Source organism: Copadichromis virginalis, linkage group LG11 (assembly GCF_057382275.1).
Source record: "Copadichromis virginalis isolate Kocher_CV1m ecotype Utaka linkage group LG11, C_Virginalis_male_GT1.1, whole genome shotgun sequence".
In the NCBI taxonomy this organism is placed as follows: Eukaryota; Metazoa; Chordata; class Actinopteri; order Cichliformes; family Cichlidae; genus Copadichromis; species Copadichromis virginalis.
This window is the reverse complement of record NC_140628.1, coordinates 14,054,634-14,082,505: the sequence shown is the minus strand read 5'-3', so window position 1 is coordinate 14,082,505 and position 27,872 is coordinate 14,054,634. Positions and strand designations below refer to the sequence as shown.

Below are 27,872 nucleotides of genomic sequence, written 5' to 3'. Positions count from 1 at the left end.
TGAAGCCAACCAATCTTATACAGCTGGCAAAAGCAAAAACTTGGAGGGATTATCAACACATTTAATGCAAGTGATGCAATGGACGCAAGTCAGAATTTAATATTCCTGGCTCTTACTCTTGTTATCTCTATCAGATTATATTGTTATATAACAATATTATTATTCATTCTCTAATATATAAAAAACTTGAATAAATCGAAAAACTGAAAGACCTGTATGTATGTCTACAGATTAATGAGATTGCTTGTAATAAATAAAGTTGTGTGTTACAAGAAAAGAAAACATTGTAACAGATTAAAAGTTAACTTTATGCTATCGACCGTGGCCTGCTGTTACTAAAGCTGGCTGACCTTCTTGTCCCTTACAGAAATCCATCAGCATGGCTGTCTCTCTGTGTCTGCCTCTATCTACCTCTGCCTCTCAGTCTGTATCCCTAGCCCCATAGCTAAGAGATAGCAGCGTTGAATGAAGAACATTGCATGTTGTCGTGTGACACAAAAACTGTTCTTTGAGGCTCCTTGTAATCTCAGAAGTAAAGCCCACTGTGCCGTTTGAAGTGTAAATAAACTGTCAGCTGAATCTGATGAGGAACATGATATGTGTTTGGTACAATTCACAGGCCTTGTAAGTGCCTTTAGTATTCATGGTCTACAAACTGTGCACCACACTGGACATATGCTGACAGTCATTTTAAAGGAGTTACTTAGACTTGTCCTCAGGCAGTAGGGAGGGAATATAGCTTTATGTTTCTAGCTTTAATATCTACAACCCGTTGAAAGAGGTAGTTTTGGTTTTTCTTTCTCTTTTTTTTTGCACTGTGTAAATAAAAACCACCTCATTAAAAAAGTTCTGTGTGGCACACGCGGTTGATTTAAACAGTTTTTTCTAATGCATGCTAAATTGTTACATCCAGTTATAAGTATATGATGCATTAGATGAGCTTTCTGCTAAATTTCAACACAACCTTTACCTTCACGGGCCTCTTTAACTTCCTAGAAAATGGACACTGTGCTTGCAGACATGCACACTCACCCACATATATAATACTACTTGAACATTTCTCAAACACCAGCAGCAGTAATATCCAGAAAGAGGAATTTCCAGCAGTCTGCTCGTCTTTCATAAAGCCCAAACTGGGTTTCATCCTGGCATCCCTTCCACACCCTATTGCCACTAATGTCATTAAGACGCCATGAAGAACTGATTTGGTACTGTGACTCACTTGCAGCTGTCTCCCATTTGACAGCTGGCAACATATTTTTTCACTCACAAACTGCAAAATTATTTCGCTGTTTTCACATTATGGTCGATGCCTCAGAGGCTGAATGCTCAGCTTTTTTTTTGGTTTGTAGGGTGATTTGCATAAACTTTTGTTTTGTAGGGAGAGACTGTTGAAGTGAAAATTTAAGCTAAGTGTAATCAGTGTATTCAGATATTTAATTCAGACTAAATAAGACACTGGTGTTTTGGCAACACGACAATAACAGTGTTTGCCCCCAGTTTGTTATTCGTCTAAATGCTATCCTAAATTTCTCCCTGCTTTGTTTTACTTTTTGGAAACAGAAGACAGGAGACAAAACGCATTTCAACACTTTTGTGGATGGGAGATTTCACTTTCTGAATTTTATTCTTTCCAAATAAAACATGACAAACTATTTAGTGGTTGGTCATTCGTTGTCATGGAGCTCTCACACTTTTTTCCTCAGTGTAGTCAGCCCAGGCTGCACCGTACATGCACGCTCTCATGCTGTACGCTCTCACAAGGTTTAAAACAACGTTTGCTTCAGCACTTTTCTTTCCCACAAGGACACCAGTGAGCTTAGACCAGCTCGGTCCTGCCCTTGAACATTTTCGATTATTTCAAGATATACACAAACACCTCCAAATGTTTTGGGGGGTTTTCAGCTGCTAGCTGAATTACAATGAGTTCACCTAGACCTTGTGTTGCACTGCTATAGCATTTAAATGCAGGCATTCCTTATTGCTTGCAATCTGTGACCGGTAGCTGACACAGTTAAGGTTTGGATATAATTTGGCTCCCGCTCACGTTGGAGGAAAATTCAGTGTAAAGTTAAGCAGTGCATATCCTAACCCACAAGATTGTATTCATATTAGAACAGAAACATAAACATATTAAAGTATCAGCATGCTTCCTAATAGCTGCCTGCACTCAATTAAATTGTAAGATATGCGTACTTCCCTTTTTACCCCCACCCACCCCCTGTATCTTCTTCTTCCTCCCCCTAGTGAGAGCTTAATTATCTTTTCTCTATCTGTACATCTTTCTGAGGTGTGTGTGTGTGTGTGTGTGTGTGTGTGTGTGTGTGTGTGTGTGTGTGTGTGTGTGTGTGTGTGTGGTGCACGACTCTATTTGTATGCATGTCTGGGATTGTGATGTGAATGTGTGTGTACTAACACATTGCTCCTCTGCTTGATATCCAGCTCACTCCTGCAAGCAGCCGCGGAGCCCAGCCAACGCTGACGTCATGGGTCTAGACCTGCCTTCGTACGGCTACACCCTGGTGTACACCTGTCAGCCAGGTTATTTCCTCTCCGGAGGTTCAGAGCACCGTGTCTGCCGCTCCGACGGCAGCTGGACTGGCAAGGTGCCCGTGTGCAGAGGTACGTGGCTGGCAAAGGTCTGCGGGGGGCAAATGATTGAAAAAGTGGTAAGAAGGGAAAGAGTTGGAGTTAAAGATAAATCATCCAAAACAATAACGAGGTGCGTTCTGTGAGCCTATCGTATAACTGCCAGCAAGTTTCTCAAAGTTTCATCAATGTTAGCGTTAGAGCATAGCCACCACAGGTTTTAGCAAAAGAGGGAAAAGTACAATGCAGGCAGTATGTTACAGCTGAGTGCTATTTGTTTTGGAAACATCCTCCAGCTGTTAGACCCTGCTGCGTATCACAATATCTTTGTGACAGATATATTTATGTTCTTTTCAGCCGGTTCCAAATCGCATGAGAAAACTGTCAAACATATACTGGGAACACCAAGCCCTAAAATAAACGGTGAGTATTGAACTGTACGAGCTTTCCATTTAATACATGCAGAAGTCGACAATCCTGTACTGCATCTGCCGTTTGATAGGCTCGGCATTAACTGCTGCACAGAAACATTTTGTTTCTTAAACAGCAGGAAAAAATCATCTCCGTACAACCAACGCTCGCCCTTTTTCATTGTATGCACTCTGCATAGTGTGAGCAATGTTTATCTTCATCAGATCACATAAATAATAATTATGTATTGCCTCTTGCACAAAACCTAGTGTTGTAGCGTAGTATTGCAGGTTATAGGTTCCGCCGTAGAGGAGAATTATTAAAATGATGAAAATTATTGGTGTAGAGCGTGGTGCATATTTGTCCGTGGCTATATTACAAATACAGCAGGTTTCCTTTTTCCATTTCAATATATGCCTCTTTCAGAGTCATTTAGAGCAAATAATTACTGCAAAACAAGATTTAAATCCAATTTGTTCCAGGCAAAATTAACAGGTCATAATAGGGAGCGATATTCGCATAATATACGTACGACGCGTTTCATCTGTAATAGAAAATGGTGCAGCATGGTAATTACTTGTAAAACTGTACCACAATACATGCATGTAAATTTATGCTGTAATTATGATGAAAATATACTAAAGTCTCTGAATTTGCCTTGAGCATCGAAGAGCACTGTAACGCATTAAAGAAAAAATTTTAAATGTGTTCGTTTAGAATATGCTAATAGAAATTGTAATTAATTGGTGATGCATATGTGGTTCAAACATGAAGCTTTCCAACATGAAGCTTCCTCCCGGAATGAAATCTGTATTTTTACTGCCAGGTTCTTTCCAGACCTTTAGGACAGCCTTCATCCTTGCCAAATGGACTGGTACTTATTTAGTACTTTTCTATTCTTACTGAGCACTAAAGCTCTTTACTATTATGTTTTTCTGTCAGCTTCAACTGTACTTGAACTGTTATTCAGCAGATTCTGATATGCTAACATAATGTAAGATTGTTAACATGGTATCTGTATTGTAGGCACCATCACTGTGTCCATGTTAGATATAAGCACGTAGCATATACCAACATATCACTGTAAAACTAAAGAGGCTGCTTCAAATGTTGTCAGTAAAGCCTGCACATATCAAGGCTGTATCATCAAGGCTTGTGTTATCAATACTAAATACTTTGGCTAGGTAAGCTGTTCATATTTACTCAGGAAGCCTAAATTGAAATTTTAAAAAATAAGTAAAGTAGAGTGCATTAAGACATTTAAACACAGAAGAAAATCTGTCCAGGGGTCTGTGCAAAACACAAAAAAGAGGTTTCTGTTTTATTTTTTAGCATTTTCAATTCTCATCTTTACACAAATTAAGTGACCACCATTGACCCAAGCTACCAAGTCCCACTTCTTCAGTAATTACTAGGTTATTATTCAGACCAAGATTAATGTTTTTTCCTGCTATTAACTACAAAGCGTCACCTTTCTGCGTTCTTGCAGGCTAGAAGAAGTTTTTCCACTGCATAATATTAAAAGTTTCTGCCGATTTCACAGAGCAAGCCTACAGTTATCGCTTTAAAATTGTATTTAATTATCACTGGCTGAGATTGTCAAAGCATATAAGGAACTTGATATTCAAATTGAATGACGAGATTGTTATCAGCTGTCTGTTATGTTGATTCCACGCCGTTTCTAATTACCCTTTTGCAGCGTTGGAGTCGGCTTGAATTACAACCATGATGTTGACTTGATGTTTAAAATATACGTGTTTGAACCGGTAGTTCCCCAGGAGTTAATTTGATGTAATTTTTTTAATGACAAAATGTTTTGACATTACTTAGCGAGGTTTCATTTTCCCACAGTTCCCGATGACGTCTTTGCACCTGATTTCATCTGGAAGGGTTCATATGACTACAAGGGCCAAAAGCAGCCAATGACTTTAACAGTCGCCAGCTTTAATGCCACAACGGGAAAAGTCAATGTAACTTTAAGAGACAGTAGCATGGAGTTTCTGCTCTCTGGTGAGTCATCAATAAATCATCTGTCTTCTACATCCTCCCCCCTAACCGCCCCTCAACAAATCTGTGTGCACTTCCATTTATTTTGAGGATGCCTCATGTCAATCAGTCAATCACCAAATGATCTCATGCATGAGAGTGGAAATTAACTATTGGCACTAAAGACGGATGTATCAGTCTGCAGCGAGTGACTGACTAACTGCCCACTCAAGAGTCACTCGTCTCCTCCCCTCCTCCCCCAGCTGTTTCTTCTTTTCTCACCTCTTCTTTTCTTCTCCGGCTTTTCTTCATTTTCCCCGCTCGCTTCTCTCTGCTTTTATCATTCTGCCACACTCATTGCCTCATCTCTTTACTCGCATCATTTCTCTTCTTGTCCTTACCTTGTAGGAGTCTACAAACGCCAGGAGGCACGGCTAATGCTCCTGCTGTACCAGATGAGAGCAGTGGCCCACAGCTCCTTGAGCAGGATTACTGATGAGACCTGGGCAATGGACGGATTTGTGAGTGTAAACAGGAATTTGAATCACACGGGAAGTAATCTTTGGAGAACAAAAAGCAGGCGCTGCAGCTGTAATTTATTTTATTAAGTCTGTCAGACAGATAGAATGACGAGAGAAATGGGCTATAACTAGTTGGAAGCCAAAAATAAGCCTCCCCTGGACTTAATGAAACCGCTGTGTCCTTATTGTTTGCTGTGATCCTACTTAAGAGTGCCAAGAGAAAAAAATCATAACATATGAGAAAAGAATGTGCTCACAAGCAGAATAGTAATTTCTCGGCTTACTGTGTGTTCCCGCTGGTGCATGTTTACACTGGCTCAACCTCAGATGCATCAGGCGCGGTGTACAAACCATTTCGCTGCACCTACACTGACAATTTGCTGAATAAGCTCAGACGTACATCTGAGATCTAAGGGACCCGGAACAACTGCAGAATCATTTTGGTTGTTAAATTTGAAGTTCTTTTTCTAAAATAAACTTCAAGGTCCACTTAATAACAGCCACTGACAGGCAACTGCACACCGCCGAGCTATTGATAGCATAGCTCACAGCTTCTGCAGAAGAGTTTCGGAGAAACAAGAGTGTTATTTTTGAATGTAGCACGACAGAATCTGTCGGCTGTCGTGCTAAATACGGTATAGCAGAGGTTTTTGATGATGCGTAGAACAGATGTGTCACAGATTTTATTTATGCAGATGAAACAAAGCACTGTTTTTCAAGACCTCCGTTATGCATTTCTGCCAGGTTTCAGCTGAGCCTGAGGGCGGTAGCTATGTGTTCCAAGGCTTCATACAGAGTAAAGACTACGGACAGTTTGGGCTACAGCGACTTGGTATGCATTTTTTTCCCCTTCCAATACAGTAATCCTCATTGCCATCTGTCACACATCCATCTAATCATTTTCCATTTTTAATAACATGTTGTGTATGATTAATTTGCATGAATTTTCAAACTTTACTGTGGAATATCTGTGTAGGTTCTCAGTCATCCAGGTCATGGTAGTCTTAAGAGCTTGTTTAAGTTTTTTGAAAATGTTTCACCTCAAAATCAAGAGTCTAATTCAGTCCCAGGTATTTAAACCTTAGCGGGGGGTTGTTGCTTGTCACTTTCCTTCGTGACAGGCTAAATTTGTCTCGATATCTGAGCTGAAGAGGTTGGAGAAGGACACTTAACTCCAGCACACATGCACCAAAGACACTTTTAAAGGCATTCATGTAAAGTATTATTTAAAAAAAACTCAACTACTACCTGAGATACTATATGAATAATATGGCTGTTATACTATTATACTGGCAGCATTCATACACTTAAAGTGCCTTACTCCTCGTACCTGCTTTCAGCCACCTCTTACCTCAACCATACAGCGAGCAGCAGATTATCCACTCCACCATCATTGCCCTTCACTTGTGTGTGCTCTACATTAACGCTGCCATCATCATATGATGGTCTCCAGGAGATTATAGCAGTCACAGTGATCATCATCAGTATGATCATTATGGATATCATCTGGCTGCTGTGTCTCCAACTCCAGCTTTATGATTTTCATCATCGTCGTCATTACCACCAACAGATATGTATCATTCTGGTTTTTTGTCTCTCTATTTTGTTCTTTGCATTTTTTTTTCCAATGCATATCCTGCATACAGTCTCTGTTTTTCATTTCCTCTGGTTAAATGTTGTGTTTGCCATGTCGCAGGTTTGAGCGTGAGAGAGAACGTTACGCTCACCGACCCTGAAACCAACGGCTCCACCAACAGCAGTTCTGTCGCTGTCGCCATCCTCGTGCCTTTCTTTGCTCTCATCTTTGCAGGCCTCGGTTTCTATCTCTACAAGCAGCGGTACGTAGTGGACCCTGGTTTCTGCCACACTAGCTGCCGTAGTGGACATCTCTTTGGTTCCCACATGTGAAAGAATGTAGAGTCTGTGTTCCCAGGTTGAGCTTTAGTAATTTACTACACACTTGATGTCAAAGTTATAGACTCCCAGATATTTCTAGATGTCTTCACATTTGCAGCCAGTAGTGGATGGTACACAGCGGCCCACTTCCAGAGTCTGCTTTATCGCAGTAAAGTTCCTCACTCAATACAGTAACTTACTTGTGAGAGACTTCAAAGCCTGATGCAATATTAGTCAACGTATTACCATCTAAAGTGTATTACACAGCAGCATGCTTTAGGTTTTTTAATGAGAATGGCTTTCATACAAAGCGTAATTTGCTATATGTTCACACGTGTAAGTAATGCACAGGGTGTGTATTGTGTGCAGATGGAAGGATTTCCCCTTAATTTAAACGGAATAGCTCTCAGAGCATAGCATGCACATTTTGCACTCATGCAAATTTTGCACTCATTATGTTACCTACCAGAGAAATGGCACAGGGCACCTCTGACTGCTCTTTTCAACAGTAATTACAATTCAGTCTCATTTACCAGCTACAGCAGTCCGGACCAAGATAATGGAAAAGTGTTTATATGATTGGAAGGATGGTAGATAATTGGCTTACTATGTCTAACTAATATGCACCCTTCCATCCTTTTTTTTTTTTCTCCCCAGGAAAACAGATAAAGCGCAGTACACAGGATGCTCTGTCCACGAGAACAACAATGGACAGGCCACTTTTGAGAATCCCATGTATAACACGAACACGAAAGCTGCTGAGGGGAAAGTTGTCCGCTTTGACCCCAATCTCAACACCATCTGCACCATGGTTTGATGTCTATAGAGTATCAGAAAAAGGACCGGAGAAAACGACCTCTCCGGGTTTGTTTCACGTGACTATATATAGACATATTTATATATTTCCCAGTTTCTAAAGTCACCGAATTGCTCAGAAACATAAAGCACACTTTCAGCAACACTTTAAGGTGGTTGCGATCGATCGTATACACAAAGTAAAAGATGAAAGAGTGAGGACGAGTAGGTACCGCACCTATTCAGATTTTCCCCTAGTCTGGTGAAGAGAAGTGTTTTTTTGCACTCTGTGAGTGTTGGCTTTATAAATAAAAGAGCCTGCGGCATATAGATAAAATAGAGTATTTTATACTCTGTAGTATAAATATAGAGGGGTTATTTCGTAATACCAAATGAAAATTTTAATGTTTTCTGTTACAACAAAAAAGAAAAAGAAAAAACTAAACAAAAAAACAAAACAGCCCCGATCTACGCTGTTTTGTTTGCTTTCGTCTTAGTCTTACATCATCCTGATGAGAATTATTTTTCTGTCATGGAGGTGAGGAGCCTCTCAACTGTGAGTTGATCAATCTAATCTGTTTTCTGTTTTCCAAGCAGCGGGGTGTGTAAGCGCAGATGAAGTGGTAGAAGAGAAACAGGCTCTCTTTGAATAGCGTCGATGCTGAAGTCTGTTCAAAGTTATATGGTCAATTATACCTCTTAATTGGGTGGTACCTCCTACTGAGGAAATGTATGGCCAGGGATTTAATTACTGAGGTGCAGCACACTTTTCCGAGTGCCACTGGCAAGGCTTAGGCTTCTGACGACAACAGAGTGCATTTTCTTCACCAGAGATATATTTAGCATTAGTATTTATTGATGTTTGCAATGAATTTGTTTTTGACTGAAATGTTCGCACAGTTTGACAAGGCCAACCGTTCTGTACTTGTCAGTGAATCGGTGATTTTGGGACTTATTAAACTGGTAGCTAGGTTTTCCACTGATGGTTTTTGCCTCTCAGAAAAACTTTGTGCCCCAAATGAGCCAAATCTGGAGTGAAGTAACCCCCGGCCTTGAGCCTGTATATATCAAGAATTTCAAAGTAGGAGTTGCTTGCCTAATTAGTTCAGGTTTTCTTAAAAAACAAGGTCAAGAATAACTACACTGCACAGAACATACAACTGGCCAGGTTTCCCAGAAGTTCATTTAAGCCTGGAAGTCAGTAAATTGATATGTGAGTGGGCAGCCTGAGCCTTTTATTATGTTAATCAATATTTTGACAGCCTTATGTTAGAGTAACTCTTAAAAACAAAATAAGCGCAACTACCCCATCATCTCTAATTTTCAGAGCGGTGTGTGTTCTACAATTCTTTTGGGAAACCGTGCCTTAGTCAGTATATTCTTTATTCATACTCCTACTCTAAGACACTTGATGAATACACGGCCTTGGCCTGTTTTATTAACACTGAAACAATTTTTTTTTGAAACCATCAGCTTCTGCCAACAAATGTACAGTATACACAAGAATTTGCACACTTAAACATGAACCACCATTCATTTTAAACTCCCATCCAAGACCAGTTATGTTTTAAATATTTTAAAAAAAGTATAGAATTTGACACTGTCATCACATTTCTACATCATTGCAGTGCCTTGAATACTGTATGGGCATGTGTTTTTTAAGAAAGACATTACATATATTGTATTAGTAAAACTGCACACTGGTGTAATTTATCTGCACAGTTTGCAATGATTTAGCAGAGTGATGTCAGAGGGTTTATCTGTGACGAGGCATCAAAAAGCAGCTCATAGTTTCATAACTGTGCATGTTGGCAAAAAGTGATCCAGTATAGCAATTGCTGCTATAGTACTTTGTACCACTACGTTGACTCCTGTCATTGCTATTCCATTTTGTACATTTATACAGTTTTGATACTTGATGGCATTCTTTGGCAAGATGTCTTGTGTTATCGATATGTACTATATTTTGCAAGTTTCACATTTCTTATGGATGAAAAAAAATAATAAATGCATCTGGTCAAAACAGTATACGGTCAGTCTTACACCCAGAGACTCCGGAGTAGAGTAGAATGCTTTTAAATGTACCACACAGTTGTTATCCCGTTCAAAAACCTGTGAATAAGAACATGTACATATAACAAAACTTTTGTAAAGAGATATATTTTTTATGCAATTAAAGCATTTGTAAGTTATTGAATATGTTGTGTAAAATTTCACATGTAAATGTCATGTAAGATCAAAAAAATTTGTATTTTTTCTTTATCAGCAATGTATAAATCGTTAATTTATATATAAAATATAAAATAATGAACATGTGTTGATGATTCTTATTTCTGATTTGCTTGGTTCTGTTAAACTGCAGTTTATTTGCTTTGTAAAGAAAGTTTTAATAAGCACACTTCCTGATTCAATAGGAAGTAAGGAGGTAAGTAACAGCCAGGTGTTGCTAGTCAAATACACTTGATGAATTGGTTACCTGGAAGTGTGAGCACCTCTATAAAAGCGCAAACTTTGGTAATTTGTTGGACTGGAGCATTCAGGTTTGTGTATTAAAACAATGCCAGGAGTGGATTTCATCTTTCATCAGACCATGCAATGCTCAGAAAAACTGCAAAACACCCAAGAGCTAGATCTCAAACCCCACCTGCTTCAGTTACTGTGTTAAATTTCAAAGTTCATGACAGTAGAATTGGAAATAAACTGAAGTATGGCTTGTGTTGAAGTTTGTTTAGGAGACAGCCTCTTCTCTCTTAACATGGCATGAGAGCTTAGATTTGTGAGGTTGCCTCTGAACGAACAGGACTCCTAGAATAATGTTTCTTTGACTGATGAGACCACAGCAGAGATGTTTGGCGATAATGCTAAGCACCATTGATGAAAAGCAAACACCATATCATCAAGACGTTGTCTTGGGCTTGTTTTGCAGCCACAGGACCTGAGCAGCTTGCAGTCATTGAGTCAGCCATGAACTCCTCTGTATATCAAAGTATTGTACAGTCAAATGTGAAGCTTGGTGAAACGAGGTCATACAACAGAACAATGATCTCAAGCACAACAACAAATCTCCAAGAGAAAAAGAAAAGAATGAAGGTGTTTCAGTGCCTCAGTCAAAGTTCAGACCTCAGCCCAGTCGAAATACTATGAGAGAAACTGAGAACGGAGGCAGCATTATAAAGAAACTTCGGACAAAATTCCTTCACAGTGATGTGAGCGACTGATAAAGTCATACAGAAAACAGTTACGTGGTTCTACGTGCTGTTGAATCATTGGGTGTACTTAGTTTGAGGACTGCATAGAGTAGATAGATCAGGGGTGTCGAACTCCAGGCCTTGATGGCCGCTGTCCTGCAGGTTTTAGATCTCACCCTGGGTCAACACACATGAATCACATGATTAGTTCATTACCAGGCCTCTGGAGAACTTCAAGATATGTTGAGGAGGTCAGCTGTGATGTATCAAGGACACATCTAAAACCCGCAGGACACCGGCCTCGAGGCCTGGAGTTTGACACCTGTGCTCTAGAGCTTTGAAGTCTGCCATGTGTCAGTGTGATCAATAAATGCAGTCTTACACTTTCAAACAGTGCTTAAAATAAAAAAATGAAAAAAACCTGCTGGATTTTAAAGGTCTCTTTGTCTCTACTGATCCAAATCTTTTTTGTGTGTTGCTTCTTACAAATTTCCTCTGGAATGGGCACAAAAATGAAAATGCATTTCAGTGTACTTGGCTTTGCATGCAAAATGTATAACAGGTGTTCTTTGTTCTTTATTTATTTTTAATTTTTTTTCACAATTCTTTGGATTTCAGCAATTTGGATGATTGACCATTTATGCATAATAGAGAGAGCGCAAGTTCTACAAAATGCATGTGAAAATTGAGGCATTTGAGAGAAACAAACCCTGTTCCCCTACAAAGAACTCAATTTACCATGCATGAAAAAGTGTGTGCATTTGTCAACAAGACTACCTTTCTAGAAAACAGCGGAAAATAGTGTCTGTGAAGTCTTTTAAGGAAGACAAATTGAACAAATTACAATAACAAAACAAACTATACGAAGGAGAAATTCATTAGTGTCCTACTGATACTGATACTACTGGGAAGAGAGGAGATAACTGTGGTATCACAGTAGAGGTGATCAGCAAGGGAGCGAGGCAGAGATCACAGAATACTCGATAAGGAATGTATGAAGAAGCCTCATAACAATCAACCCGCAAGCACATGAGTGACATGAATTGGTTTGATTTCATCCCGAGGTTAAGCATGCACTTTAATATTTAAGCCTGGGATTTGTGTATGGATTAGAAATATTTGCCAGAAGGATTTTACATTGAAGTTCCACTGAAGCATCATCAAGCAGGCTTTGCCATAGGGGTGATGATGTAAAGTAAGCCGTGCATAGTCGAGGATGTCAGAAAGACTCATGGTGTTTGCTAGGTGTGCGTGTGAAGACCTTTTAAACACTGACGTGACTCTTCTGTTTGTTCTTAGAACAGCATTCGCAGTGTCAGCTTTCTGCTGCAGTTTGTACCACGCCATGCTTATAAATGCACAATTAAGATCTGAAGACTTTGCATGTTAGTGCAGCAAGCTGATTTCTCTGTCCTGATTATGATATGAGGCATTGGTAGTCTTGGGGCGTGGGCCTGTGACTGGTAAAGAAAATCAGTTTGCAGAGGTGCATGCCCGGGTACAATGATGGGATGTTCCTGCCTCCCTTTGATGTTCAGATACCCTGCGGTGCTCCTCCACTTTCATCAAGGGCTCACCAACATTCCCAGCCAGCTATATTGACACTTTACGTCATAGATGGAAATTTTTATACATCGCTCCAGATTTCCCAACAGGAACTCGTCTGATATGAGTGCCCACTGTTGAGGGAATCGCTTCTTTGCCTGCATCGGATAACAGATTACATTTACAGAGTGAAGCAGAAGCCAGGAAAGTTGCTGGTTTACTGATATGTGAAACTTTTGGCTTTAATGGCCTGAACCGTGAGGTGACTAACCATCCCCTTTCTTGGTATACATTTCTTTTTTTTAAAGAAGTAAATGAACCATTTTAAACCAAGTTAGATAATGTCCTCAGGTGTGTGGACTGCTCGTGATACAAATGGGAAGCTGCTGACAGTAAAATATTAGTGAGAGATGCACTCAAACGCAGATAAAGCTAATGAAAATTTTATTTCTTAGCTTCTATAGGCTTTTTTTCTGTCATTTGTAAGGTTTTTCTATTTTTCCCCACCATGTCTTCCACCAAGAATCAAACCTGAAACACTTCTTTATTTGGAAGATATTTAAGGGACACAAATTCCTAATGAATCATGGCTTTAGTAGAAGTATTTTCGCCAGTCATAACAATAAAATTCATGTAAAGGTTATGTCTTGGAAAATGGACTGGGATTTAATATTCTGAACCGTTTCCGAGAGCAGGGGCTGGAAGAGTTATATAGTTTAATGTACTCTTAATCTTAAAGTGGATGAATAATGTAAATTCCTCTATAACCTTTTCGGCTAAATAAATGTTTAACCCACAGTTAAATCACAGGGCTGCAGGGAAATAGCTTACGGCAGACTGAGGTAGTATATGACGGTTGATATAACTGGGGCCAACAAGCATGATCATAGCAATAAAAAATAAATAAAAAACTGGGGGAGGGTGTGTGTGTGTGTCGAGGGTAGTTAGTGGTGCAGGATTATTGTAGATCCAGAGCACTTTGGGGATTTTGAAGATTCTTACAAAATGATTAGTTATCTGGCAGCTCTCCTCTTAAATCACGACAAAGACATTTACTGTAACATTATTTCCTTCCTCAGTGCTTTAGGTTACAGGTATATCATGGCCTATGTAAATTTTATAGAATACTGCTCACGTGAAGATAAATATGTCGTACTGGACTTCCCAGTACTTTAGGTACTCTACTTAAAGAAAAGAAAGAAAATGCAATGGTCTAACTGACTGGGAAATATAGTTTTTTGTTTTCTTTCCCAGATTTATCGTTGTCGCTGTGAGGATCCCAAACGGCTCATAGAAACTAACTGTAAATTGCCATAACCACCACTACAAAGAATACTTATTTTTTAATATTTTTCCAAGCATTAAGTGTTTTCTTTTAACTTGTAGACAAAGCCAGGATGACAGTTTCTGTGTTTAACATCTTTGTCTATAGCTAAGCAAAGCAAAGCAAATAGGCTTCCTCTTATTTAGCAGATGGACATGAGAGTGGCATCAACTTCTGTCTTCTAATTAGGCAGCTGTCACAGTCGTGGGTTTTGGCCTGGTGTTCTTAGCTTTGTTCTTGTCTTCAGTTAGTCATGTTCTTTAGGTTATTTGGTTTGATTTTGTTCTAAGTTACCTTTTCTATGTTGTTATCAGATTTAGTTCAGCTGTGTGTAGCTCATCGGGTGTTTCCACCCTGCCCTCATCTCCTCCTTATATTTAAACCCTCTGCCTCCTTGCATTCTCTGTTGTGTCATACTGAGTGCTTGCCTGCTTGGATGTGTCCCACCTACATTTGGATTTTTGGACTTTGTTTGGCTGTTTGACTCTTCTTCTTCTACACCCCAAATAAAGAATGATTTCCTGCTCTGATTTCCGTAATTTAAGTCTATGCTTTCCACTACAACGTGCTTCCCAAATAGCAAACCAATCATTTTAGAAGATTAACATTTGAAGATCTTTGTGCCTTTTTTTTAATCAGTGTTTGAAAATACTGACTGAAAATACAAGGGAGAAAAAAATGTTTAATTTAACAAATTTTAGTGACATTAAACCCTAAAATACACCATGTGTTTGTCAGGTCATGCTGGCAACACAGTAAAGTCTGGCAAATAACAGGTTGTGTTCACTGAATTTCAACATCTGTTATTTTCTTCTGCAACAGAGGCATACTGACCAGTCATGTGATTTTTGGATTCAAACTGATAATACACATTAAATCATCAAACTTCTGAGAGCCTGACACTCTAAGCTAGATGCCTGATGAAATGATGACACTGTTAACAATGTGCTTCAAACAGCGGTCTCAGACACAGGCTGTGAGATATAATATTAAAAAAATGTATCATTGCCACCTGCTCGTAGCTCTTTATCCGCACTTACCTCGACATGCAGATCAGAGGATACCTGGAAGGGGAATTACAAAGCCTTACATATGACCTTGATATAGCATACGCATGCTGTGAACGCTGTAGCTTTTGGTGGCACGTGACAACTTTGATCTAATTGCTCACAGGGTGCCCGACTTAATAGCTCCCCCGTTTCCACCAATTAATTGTGTAAATTTTATAATTTAGCTCCTAATGCCTTGTGACGCGCTCCTGAAGGGAGCTGACTCAGTGTGATGTAGAAAAAAAGAAGAAGAAAATACGCCTGCACACATATATTGTATATTTTCCACATTCTTTGAAAAAGATGCTTTTGACCAGCCAATCACATCTGCCACATGCTGCATTCTTCGTTGCAGCAAAATCACTTCTCCCACAAGGCAAATCCTCAAGACATCAAACCGAAGCTGGTAATGTACTCCTCTGTTTGGAGGATGAGCCTTACAAAGGACGTGCTTTTTTTTAAAAAAACACGGTGCATTATTGTAATTTCATCAGCTCACAAAGCCTCAATCATAGCAGTCATCCAAACCCAAAAAACAAAACCCTCCTACGCTTTCCAAAATTCCCTGCAGGAAGATCCAGAGAAAAGAAACAGAGGAGCCTGTTTGGATCACTCTGTTTTGTCATTGAGTTGTTGGACGTCTTAATTGAAAGAACATATGTAATATTGTATTCAGAGTTAAAGAAACAACTGCGCTGCATTTCTTCTCTGTTTTTTTTATTTTCTCAAATTTATCTCTTAGATTTTGCTAATACTGTAACAAACACGTCCCGCTGATTTTCTTGCTTTTCTTTGAGTGAACAGTAGCTACGCATGACACAACAAGAAACACAGACTTTATTGTGAGGCAAATCTGTACATTAGGAAGACACAGAACATCACAGCAAGTGCATTTATTCCATATTCTTGCCCGACAGAGCTAGTGATTCACTTTTCCTTTGTGTGGCTTGGCTGTCTTATGAATGGAAAGAATATCAGATAATGCGCTCCACAGACTTCACCAGCATAAAACAACCTGACACCCAAGGACACACTTAAAAAAAAACATGATGGTTCGGGACACTGATTCGAATATTTATACTGCAACATTTTGAGAAACACATGAAGGGGAAATGCTGCAGTTAATGTATGAGCCATGAATTAATACATGACATTTCATCCTGTCGATGAAGCGCTCGGGCATGATATACAACCTCTCAGTAAAGAACTGTCGTGCAAATCATAGGGCTCTGAAATTTTGGATATGTTATCATGCAAGCTCTGCAGGAAGTATAAGTCGTGTACGTCAAGTGTGTCACGTGATGCTATCTGAGCATATGATTGAGTACTTTTTTTCTCCCTGTGAGGAATAATTACATGGTCTCATGTTGATGTGCCACAGCCTGCAGCAACTATTGAAAAGGAGCGGCTGACGTTGTCCATTAAAGTCACACGGAGAAGCGCCAAAGCTGCCTGTTGCAAAGATTTGAGTCAGCCAAGTGGCAGATCTAAACGCAGGTTTATTTATTTTTGTGTTTAGTGGGTTTGTCTTTCCTTTCTTAAGCACTATTCAGCATTTGGTTACTAACCGTGAGCTTAAATATATCACAGTGGGAGGAAAGGCACCAGAGGTGGTGTGTGAATAGTTATTAAGGAGCAATTTTGATGTCAAGGATCACTGGATGAGGTGTGTTTTTTGTACACCCTTCTGTTCAGAGTAAAAGCAGAAAAACAAAAAGGCAGAGCTGCATTTTGGGATTCAGGGAACCGCCTCAGCTCACCATCTTTATCCATCCGATCTGATTTATCAGTAGATAAATCCAAATAGCTCGCTTGTTTGAACACACATTTAATACATTCATTCTAGATGTTTACTCTACATAATGGCTGTGTATTTTGCTGCTTGTAGGCAGCATAATGCATAAAGTGAAGAGTGTGAAAGCAGTTACAGTCTCTTCAGAGACAGTTTGATGGATGACCCGAACTGTCCCCACAGTCTGCTGCCGCTTCTGTTTGGCTCGTCACTAAATTTCGCCAAACCGTCTTCTCGGACCAGAGCAACATGTTAAGGAGGTGTGTGCGTCATCTCCTCCCAGTCTTATTCAAATCTGACTTATAGCAGGCCTGTATAACAAGAACGTGAGCTTCATGTAATTAAATCACAAAATTATCAAAGCTCAAAGCTTGTTTATAGGAAAGATTTGTTTGGCTATGACTCTAGCTGGTCCCGTTTTTGTCCTCTCCAGATTCCAAAGAATGTGCCATCTGGCCACAATTTTCAACTGTGAGGTTATTTCTGAACTTTATGCCATTTTTCTGGGTTTTGCACCATTTGGAGACAAATAACAAGATGACTTGCTTTCCCCTGCTGATTTTTACAACCTCGTTTCCAAAATGTTGGGACACTATGTAAATGAATATAAACACACTCAATTTGTTTGATGCCAGTAGCATGTTTCAGAAAGTTAGGAGCATGTTTCCTATTTTGTTTCATTAGCTCTTTTTTCTTTCTTTTTGGAACTGCCTTCTTTAAGCAGACTAATGAGACCAGCTCCTGTAGGAAAATACTTTAGTCCCATCCTTACATGGTAAAGGATTTCAGCTGCTCAGAAACTCGGGCTCCTCTGTATTTATTTTATAACCCTATGATGTTTTCAGTGGGTGACAGGTCTGGACTATATGCTGGCCAGTTTAGCACTAGGACTCCTTTACTGCAAAGCACTGATGCTTGCTGTTGCTCCAAAACATGTATATACATCATTAGGCAAGAACAGTGTTATTGCATATATGCAAGTTCCCCATCCCTGTGCTCTGCCTTTTGACCCATACAGCGATCAAAGCTCCGTGGTCCTTTCCCTCTTTACCCTAGAGCAGGGGTGTCGAACTCCACCCCTCGAGGGCCGCTGTCCTGCAGGTTTTAGATCTCATCCTGGGTCAACACACCTGAATCAAATGATTAGTTCATTACCAGGTTTCTGGAGAACTTCAAGACACGTTGAGGAGGTCATTTAGCCATTTAAATCAGCTGTGATGGATCAAGGACACATCTAAAACCTGCAGGACACTGGCCTCGAGGCCTGGAGTTCAACACTACTTGCCACTAATGCCAGTGGCATTAGTGGCAAGTAGTGGCAGCGAAAATTGGCAAGATACTAACCACTTGTTTGGTGGTGGTCAGAGGGCCCAGTGGCGCCAGTGTCCGGCAGCCTCACCTCTGTCAGTGCGCCCCAGGGCAGCTGTGGCTACAATGTAGCTTGCCATCACCAGTGTGTGAGTGGGTGAATGACTGAATGTAGTGTAAAGCGCTTTGGGGTCCTTGGGGACTAAGTAAAGCACTATTCAAATGCAGGCCATTTACCATTTTTAAACATAAAATGAACATATAGGAGTTTTTTAGTTTTTTGTTTAGTTTGTTTTTAAATTTCATTTACATTTAACATGTTTTCAGTTTATGATAGGGATTTAATGATATGTAAATCATTACATTTGCATGTAATAGTATTCCAACATTTTTGGAAACAGGGGGATTAAACAGTATAAAGTGCTATGCAAAGTTTAAAAACAAAGAGCAAGACCTTTAAGTAAGTGAAACATCATCATCTTTACATATTCAAAGATTTTATGGTTGTGCCCTCGTACAACAACTAATAGGAGGTGCCTTGTAGGCTATTACAATATGAATATGTTAACATGTCGATTAATTCTCAGTATTAACTTGAGGGTATCATATTGTATGAAGAGTTTAAAAAAAAAAAAGAAGTAGTAACTAACTGAAATCTAAAAGGCTCTTCAGGATCTTCCACTCAGACTCTACAGAGGCCTTTTGTTCCCATCGCTGGCATAGACATACTATAGCTGTTGGCACAAATGAGAGTGCAGGAAGGAGAGATGATTTGAAGGTACATAATGTTATTTCTTGATGTACAAAAGCTTGAATAACAAAAGTAGTCCAGACACCAAGGAAGTGACACAGCAGAGTGTGTCCTGAATGAATGTGGCAACAAGGACAGGTCAGCCTGGAGGAGTATACGACAGTGCTGCTAGCTGTCAGTCCCTCGTGTGTCCGCCTCTTCTTTATTCTGCCCGTCCATGCAGGACTGGTCTATTCAACATGTCTGTGTGACTGCTCTCCAGGTTACCATGGCGTTTCAGTGTTTATCACAAGTCTGAAAAGAGGGATTTTGGTGACCAAAGCGTCCTTTATCCAGTGCCACCAAGAGCTGAGCATTTTTCATTTTTCCATTTTGGTTTTGACACACTGATTCAAAAACCCCTGTGAATATTTAAGGACCTCGGAGAAAGAAAAATCTGATGTTTTGTGGCTTCTTGACTTGAGCTGGCACTATCAGGGCTCGATTAAAACACTCAGCTCTGATGTGTCCTAAAAAATTTTTAATGCTGATAATGAGATATGTAATTTTTACAGACTTTTTGTGTAAGTACAACATTTTTACCTTTGGATTTTCAGCAATATCACGTATCTGCATTACTTTTATCAGCCAATATTTAAAAAGTTAAAAAATTACAGTTTTAGAGAAATGAAGTCAAACAGAGTTTTTTCATCCAAATCAAAGCCTTGTAGGGACAAGGTAAAAAACTTGGGCGTGTGGTTTGACATGGTGCTCTCTTTCGAGTCTCATGTAAAAGAGATAACAAAGACCGCCTTTTATCATTTGAGGAACATCGCCAGAATCAGACAAGTTTTGTCAAGCGATACTGCAGAGATTCTTGTCCATGCATTTGTGTCCTCACGTATTGATTATTGTAATGCTCTTCTTTCTGGGCTACCAAAGAAAAGTTTTAGAGGTCTACAGATGGTGCAAAATGCAGCTGCTTGCATTTTAACAAGAACTGGGAAATTTGAGCACATTACCCCTGTTCTGAGATCTCTGCATTGGCTACCTTGTCAGGTTCGAGCAGATTTTAAGGTCCTGCTGCTCACCTACAAGGCTTTAAACGGACTGGCACCTTCATACCTCTCCGACCTTTTACATCTTTACGTTCCATCCCGTGCTCTCCGATCTCGGGACTCTGGCCTTCTAAAGGTCCCTAGAGCCAGAAAAAAGACAATTGGAGAGCGTGCTTTTTCTTTTCGTGCCCCGTTTCTGTGGAACAACCTCCCTCAAGATGTTAGGCAGGCATGCTCTGTGGAGGTTTTTAAAACTAAGCTGAAGACACATTTGTTCACCTTATCTTAGAAGTCTTAATTCTATGGCTTTTAGTTTTTACATTTTTACTGTTTTTAACTTGCATTGTGTCTTTTACCTGTATTGCTATGTATCGCTTTTATTATTTTTTTTATCTTTTTAGTTTTAAATAGTTGTACAGCACTTTGTTTGAAAGCGCTTTATAAATAAAGTTATTATTATTATTATTATTATTATTATTAACCCTTTAAAGTCTTTTCAGTAGTTATTGAATACACGGTTAAAGCCACTAACACTTTTCTTTTTATTCAGTGTTTCTCTATAGTATCAAGTGCTTGTGAAGAATACTGTTTCAGATGGGAAACAAGATCTTTTGTGGGTATTTATTAGAAGCTCAATAATGAAAAAGTGGATGGTTTTATGTTGACAGTGTTCTAACAACATTAAAAAAGTAGCCTATGTTCCCTCTTGTAAAATTTCTAAAACTCTGTTTATAATAGCCTCCATTACTTTTGGGAAAGAGACTGAAAAATAGAGCGTCATGATCTATAAATTCACTTGCAGCAAGGTTTTTCACATCAGCTTTCCATAAGACAACTAAATGTAAAATCCTTTATGGAACTTTCAGATCATTTCTAAGGTATTTAGTAAACAAATAAGGAGCTATACACTCAGGATTTCATGCAGAAAGATTGCTCAGATAAACCCCGTTTCCCTCCCCAGTTAAAGAAACTCTCAAAATACCATGTAAGATTATTAACCAAGCGAACTGTGTCATTAAACCAGCTGACATTTGACCACTGGGTGGTGGCAGCAGTTGTTCCTCTTGTCAGAGCCATAGCGGCAATGAGATGCCACTGTCAGTTATTGCTCTATGGTTGTCATTGCTCATGTGAAATCCATTTTCTCTGTTTGAATACACTCTGTCAGGGAAGAAAAGATCCAAACTAAAATCTTCTCTGCCCAGTTTTTGACAGGGAGCATCTGACAGCAAATGGCTGCCTGGCCTCTTCACAGCCGAGCGACATCCATCTGTCCTGGACTGCCTGCTGTCTTTCACAATGGCTTCATTTTCTTTATACTGGTTTGCACTTACTTTACACCTCTGGACTTGATTATCTGCCCTGCTGAAGGAGACTTTCACAGTCATCCGTTGAGTCATCCGTTCATATAGTAAGAATGTTTTTTATGCATATTGCACGTTATAAAATAACTCTGGTTAAACAATAAAAGGAAATCTATTTGTGTCCCATTAGATTTCTGCTCATATAGTCATAAACAGGGCTGCGCCTGCCTCGTATGACTGTGAGAGAGAAACTGTGATTGATGTTTTTCTGTTGCTGTTTTGCATATACGGCAACAATAGCTGTGATAAACATCAGTAATTTGATCCCTGTTTTGTACGGTTTCCACAACAAAAATCTCTGCATTATTAGATATGTGTGCTGCAGGAATACGTAAGGACGAGGAGACTTATCCATGATGACGACTGCTCTTAACCCGGAGGGATTTCACAGAGCTCCAACCAATATTTGACCTGGCAGCTTGTACCCAGCCTGTCAGACACTGCCATGGCTTTGAAGGAACTTTCCCTCAATGTTTTCACACCATCACGACACCCCACTCTACTCCGAATCGTCCCAATCGTCCCAAACTCATGTGGCGTCTTAATGCCATTAGAAAGCAGTCGGAATGCCCTCAGCTGGTCGCATGAGAGGCCTTTTAACGTCTCGAACAACTGACTGAGGTTAAAAATGAGGACGATTCGCGCGCAAAAATGGGAGCGTTTCCACAACTGTCCACGTGCAAATAAGTGTAAATCATTTGAAGGTAGACGAAACACGCCCGTGACATCTTTAGCACTCTCGCAAATGTGGTTGTCGGTCAGCAGCGCGGTTATTAACCTGAAACCATTTGGAAATTCAATTTGGTGACACAGCTGTGCGAGAATTGTTGAAACACATGAAAATTACCAGGGAGCTATTTGTGACTGATTAATGCAATAATGACTTTCATTATCAGCAAAGTAACACAATGTGTGACTGAGCTCTGAGCTAAATACAAAAAAAGAAAACATAGAAAAAAGAAGAAGTTAATTTGGTGCATTCTTTAAAAAGTGAGACTGAGTCAGAGAGGAGCTGGAGAGAAAAGATTGCCAAAGCCAAAAAATCCAACAGAATTCGTTTAGTGTGGGAGAGATGTTTGCATACACTGTGTGGGTTTTTTTTTTCATTATTGCCTCCTCCTGCATACCTTTAACCTGTAAGATTAGAGGATACAATTAGACATGACTAGCATCAGAGCCCAGAAATGGTCAAAGTGATGATTCTGATATTGAATTTTTTCTTTCTGAGCGGACTCGCACGCTGCTTTATCAGTCCAGCTCATTTATAGTACGCTGCCAGATCTGGGAAACTGCTTCAGAAAGAAGAGGTGATGTGACACTTTACATGACGCGTAAAAGGCCAGTCTCTGACAGTACAGCTGCTGGTTGTGAGCACAGCTGCAGCTCCTCTGCTGGTTTGTGATGTTGTGGTTGGATGTTGCTCGGAATCTGGCTGTCACTGTGGGAATGTTGTGCCTGGGTGCGGTTGGTGTTCAGACTTCAGCCGTTGCTGCGCTGCTGCGGAAATGTCCTACCGCTACCATTTGAACGTCCCGTGATACGTGTCTTCCCCAAAGACCAGAGTAGTCCTAAACGTGCACGCACGACGGCTGCGTGGAATCGGTGTTGGACCCATTAAGAGCAACACGTCCCGCCAAGAATTGTAACAAGCAAAGCACAGCCATGGCTACAGCCAGAGTTACAGCTGTGTCAGAGCTAGAAGATCAGCGCTAGTCTCTGTGCAGATTTGTGCCTCCGCAGAGATTCTCTCTGTGGTCACAGCCAGTGGCAGTCTACTACATGCAGTAGTACATGGATGTGTTACCTTCTGTTGTCTTTATAGAGGTTTTCCTCTTTGACATCACTTTCACTTTGGACTTGAAGTTTATTTGGTTTAGGCGACAAAACTACTTACTCACAATGAGTAGTTGGGGAAATGTTTTCACTGGGCTGTAATTGGAAACTCGTAGTTATTTAAGGAGGAGTAGAGCTAATTAGCTAGAATAAGGTGACAGTAGAAGCTTTTTCAGAAAATTGCATGCACTGCAACTCACCGCACTCTCTAAAAACATTTCAATAAATTCCTTAAGCCAATAATGATTATCTTAACCCACATGTTTAGAGAACTGGAGTAAAGCAAAAGGCCTATATATGCCTGTGCTTGTTTATAGGAAGAAACTATTGTGACTTTTTCAAGCAATTTAAGTCACTACAGCTTTTCTAAATAGGTATGTTTTGCTAAGTATACTGCATCACTATCTCACTTTGTTATTTAAAATTGTGACTGTACTGGGTTTGTTTATTTCACAGGCTCCCAATGGTGCCAGAGTTAAGTTTCTTAATTGCTGGGATTGTTGCAAAGCAAAAATTCAACACTATGATATTATGGGCTAAAACGACTTTCTTTGTCCTCTGGTGACTAGTCTCATACTTTTTTTTGTTTTAGACGCACTGTTATAACCAAAATAATATTTAAATAGTGCAATGTGGCATTATTTTTTTCACCAAAGTGTAGGAAAACTTTCCTTTTCTTAGGGTCAACTGACTTGCGGTGTTTGCTTTAGAGGCCTTAGAGTAACAGGGGCACCATTAAACTGCTCCACAGTCCCACTGAAAAATTGATTGGTATTTTCAGACAAAAGAAAATGAGAGCCCTCTCCAAAGACCACATTTTTGACACCAGAACTGCATAAAACAAATCACCGATGTGTATTCTCTCGAAGTTCGAAAAACAGTGATTGGAGGTATCACCTTCCATTTATATTTATTTGTCTGAGAGGCTGCAGTGAGCAGAATCAGTCATTTTTGTGTCTTTCACGGAGAGCACTCCTCTCCATAACAAGCTGGCCACTCATACAGCTGACAGACATTAGTAATTAGCAGTTTGAGCTGTATGCACAGACTTGACTGGCACTTCACAGTGTTGATACACGCTGATGCACAACATATACAAAACTTTGGGAATAACACAGTCATGTGAAAAAGAAAGTTTTCGCTCTTTGCAGTCTTGTGGAAAACCAAGTGCACCCTTATTGCTTCAATAGGAATTAAGAGGGAAAGGAGCAGCCAGGTGCTGCTATAATCAAATGTACTTGATTAATTTATCATCAGTGAGTGTAACCACCTCTTTACAAGTTTATCAGTTTGCTCTTTGCTCTTTAGTGGGAGACTAATGAAGTCATACACACAAGATTACGTTGAGCTATTCCCGCTAAAGGCGGATCTACATGCTACTGAATCATTGGGGTGCACTTAGTTTTTCTAGTTTAGTTTCTATTAAAACTTTCTTTTTCATCTTGTTCACATTAGTTATAACTGGAAATATCTAATTAATATTTCAGTTAGTGGAGTTTTTGCCATTAGTGTCACTTGGTGAGTCCTAACAGATTTGGCACGCAGGTCATTCTAAATGGCTGATTAGCTCTGAAACTGTTTATAGCTATATTTCTGATTGGTTGACTGCTCTTGAGGCATTTTGGAAGCCAGGACCTGTCTCGTTCTCAGATAAATGGATGAAGGCTCCTGTCTGAAATGGATTTACACACATTTCAATCTGTCTAACCCAATTTAGTCATTTAGAAATGGGGTTTTTAAAGTAAAATCCCAAAGGCAGTAATAGAGGTTTAAGTGAGAGTTCTTTTCACCTTATCCAATTATTTCATCTGATCATTTGTTACAAAGTTGAATCAGCCATCCAGCTTCAGCTCTTTTAGCCAACTTATTTAGCGTTAACTTTTTGGCAGCAAGTAGCAGACAATAAAGGGCATTAGCAAAAACCCTGCATTAGATAGTCTAGCAGCCCTTTAATATGTTTATGTTCACGACAAATTAGGACAGATGAAAGTGACTTCTCGCGGACTATTGCAGTTAATGTAAGTTGGGTATGTCGGCACAACCGCTGACGACACCTAAAAAGTGAAGTTTCTCATTGAATATGATTTGATAGACTTCCTGAAGATTATTTATAATTCAGTAATGGAGTGCTCATTGTAGGCACAGCTAATGTAAACTCTGACTCTAATAAGGATAAATTCATGTGGAATTGTGCTCTCTGCTACAGTACTGTAATATATTAAATCAACTGTGGATAACAGTCATTTATTCACTTAATTATGTCCATTGAGTTAGTTTGACTGCAGCTGTGCCTTTTGTATTACACTCATTTGCTTAACAAGATAATGTAAGTCATTCTAAAACTCAATGCAATGCTGATTTGGCCCTGATAATAAGTCAAAACGCTGTCAGAATTGTGCATTTCATTGAAATAATATTTCTTACTAGGCACAGCCAGACTAGCTCATATTATTAAGTGTAGCACAGTGCAGGGTGTCTCATAATTTAGAGTAACACATGCATTCCCACTGTGCAGCGTGAGCCGCTGCACAACTCTCCCATCAGCCATACATTCTGCTGAAAGTCTACATTAGCAGCTTCAGAAGGGTTGTAAATTAGAAATGAAGAGGCATCTAGTGGTTCAGACCCTGCGACCCGTGCCGGGGCTCTCTGAGGCAACACAAACCACAATTTCAATTCTCCAAATAAATCCATCTGTGGCCAGAGCGGGCGAGAAGTAGTATTTCACCGCTGCACACGGAAGAAAGAGAGACTCATATGATGGCTACATCTCCCCTTCTCCAGTGACACCAGAACACTCCTCTCTGTGGTCCTCGGCCCCTAAAGCCCCAAAGAGCATCGTAGCAGTCTTACAAAACAGAGCTGTCACAATCTGTCTGCATCGAGACAGAGGACAGACTCAAAGTTATGTCTCGCTTCCTGCCTGCCTTTTCTTCTTTTGTTTTCTATTCTTTCCGATATTTTTTAAGTTTTTTCTATTTTTCTGTCTTAAAGGATGGATGGATGGATGGATGTTTAGATTGATAGATTTCTTCTTCCATTCTGCATATCACGATCTGGATACAGCTCTCTGCTCTGCACACATTCTGATCCATGTGGCTCCCGCCTCATGTGTTGCTTGTGTTTGGACAGCGCTGAGGCAGTCAGATCTGTGTTAAATGTGGCCTCACACTGGGCTCCACACTGATTGGTGCGTCAACACAGGCTGGATTTCAACTGCCTGCTCAAATGTGACTGTGTTTGTTGTGTCGCCCATTCAAATCCGACCGAGATCTGATGAATAGGTGAGAACAAGCTCATCAGATTTGAGCAGGCAGTGTAAACCTAGTCTGTGTTGACTGACACACCAATCAGTGGAGAACAGAGCGAGAGTTTGTGTTTGCTTGGGGGGGGGGAAGTCACTTTGCCTTCAGACATGATTTATTTTGTTCCTTTTTTATGTTATTCTTTATTTGTCGCTGCACAGGAAGGACAATGTTTTCTTTTCTTTTAGTAATAAGGAACAGAAAGATCACATGTAGGTGAAAGAAATGAAGGATTTGATCTGAGTTGTTAAAATGACGAGGCAGCCGGTTTAAGGAAGCTCTCTGGAGGATTTCATGTTGCTGGTTGGGTGGGTGAGGCGGCAGAGTGAGAAGGGTTTTCGGGGCGGGGGAGGAGAGGAGGAGAGTCACATCCAAATCACTGCAATTAGCAGAAGCACGGGAGACTAGTGCCCCCCAGTGTTTGCTTAATGTATAAATAATTTCTGTACATCAGGGGGAGACTATCTGGCTTAAAAAGAGAAAAAGAAAAAACTCGCATCGAATTCTGTGTATTTTGCTCTTGCTTTGTTTTTTATGTATACACAACTATAGTCACTCAGAGACACACCTTTAATTATACAGTTATGTTAGGTAATTGTGTTTAAAATCCAAATAAAGCTACAGGACTGCAAAATAGTTTTTGCTTTCTTTAAGATTTGAATTATGATCATCATGTATGTGATCGCTTTAAATATCACATCAATACAGTAATTTGCTGTAATCAAATCCAATCGAGGCTAAGTAGTGGAAATTATATTTTACTGTTTTGTTGTTGTTTTTTTCATACATACACATGCACATACATGTATATATAAAAATGGACTCATCCTGGATTGCTTTCTGATTAATAGATGGTGTTAAATGTAACTCTTTGAGAGCCAGTTCTTCATGGGAAAGCATAAAAATGGTATTGACCTACATTGCTTTCTGTATTTTCACACAGTATGCCTTTAGCTCTTCTTTCTCAGTGTGACTCAGTACCCATAATCCCTTTGTATAGGCTGGATTGATGTCCTACATCGTCCAGTCCTCTCTTTGTCACTGGATGGTTTGTGTGTGCAGGGTGCTATCAATGAGTAACCAAGGTAAACCAGAAAGACCATACGCCTCGCCGGATCTCACACTGTGTCATTGTCCTGCATTTGCCTTTTTTGTGTGATACAGGTTGAAATGTTACA

At 39.8% G+C, this 27,872-nt stretch overlaps 1 protein-coding gene across 3 annotated transcripts in view; it reads left to right on the top strand.

Moving 5' to 3' along the window:
* LOC146698207 (CUB and sushi domain-containing protein 3-like) overlaps positions 1–10,519 on the top strand; it is a 259,780-nt gene extending 249,261 nt beyond the window's left edge. Inside the window, exons 64-71 of one of the 3 annotated variants that reach the window (XM_085473236.1) lie at positions 2,443–2,622; positions 2,947–3,012; positions 4,852–5,010; positions 5,395–5,507; positions 6,252–6,339; positions 6,848–7,081; positions 7,204–7,345; positions 8,061–10,519. In XM_085473236.1, the coding sequence (XP_085329362.1) occupies positions 2,443–2,622; positions 2,947–3,012; positions 4,852–5,010; positions 5,395–5,507; positions 6,252–6,339; positions 6,848–7,081; positions 7,204–7,345; positions 8,061–8,220 (1,142 nt within the window). In that variant the 3' untranslated portion in view covers positions 8,221–10,519. Of the gene's footprint in view, positions 1–2,442; positions 2,623–2,946; positions 3,013–4,851; positions 5,011–5,394; positions 5,508–6,251; positions 6,340–6,847; positions 7,347–8,060 lie in introns of those variants that run through there. The other 2 variants (XM_085473239.1, XM_085473238.1) reach the window with 2 other exon arrangements.
* Positions 10,520–27,872: the final 17,353 nt, after the last annotated feature.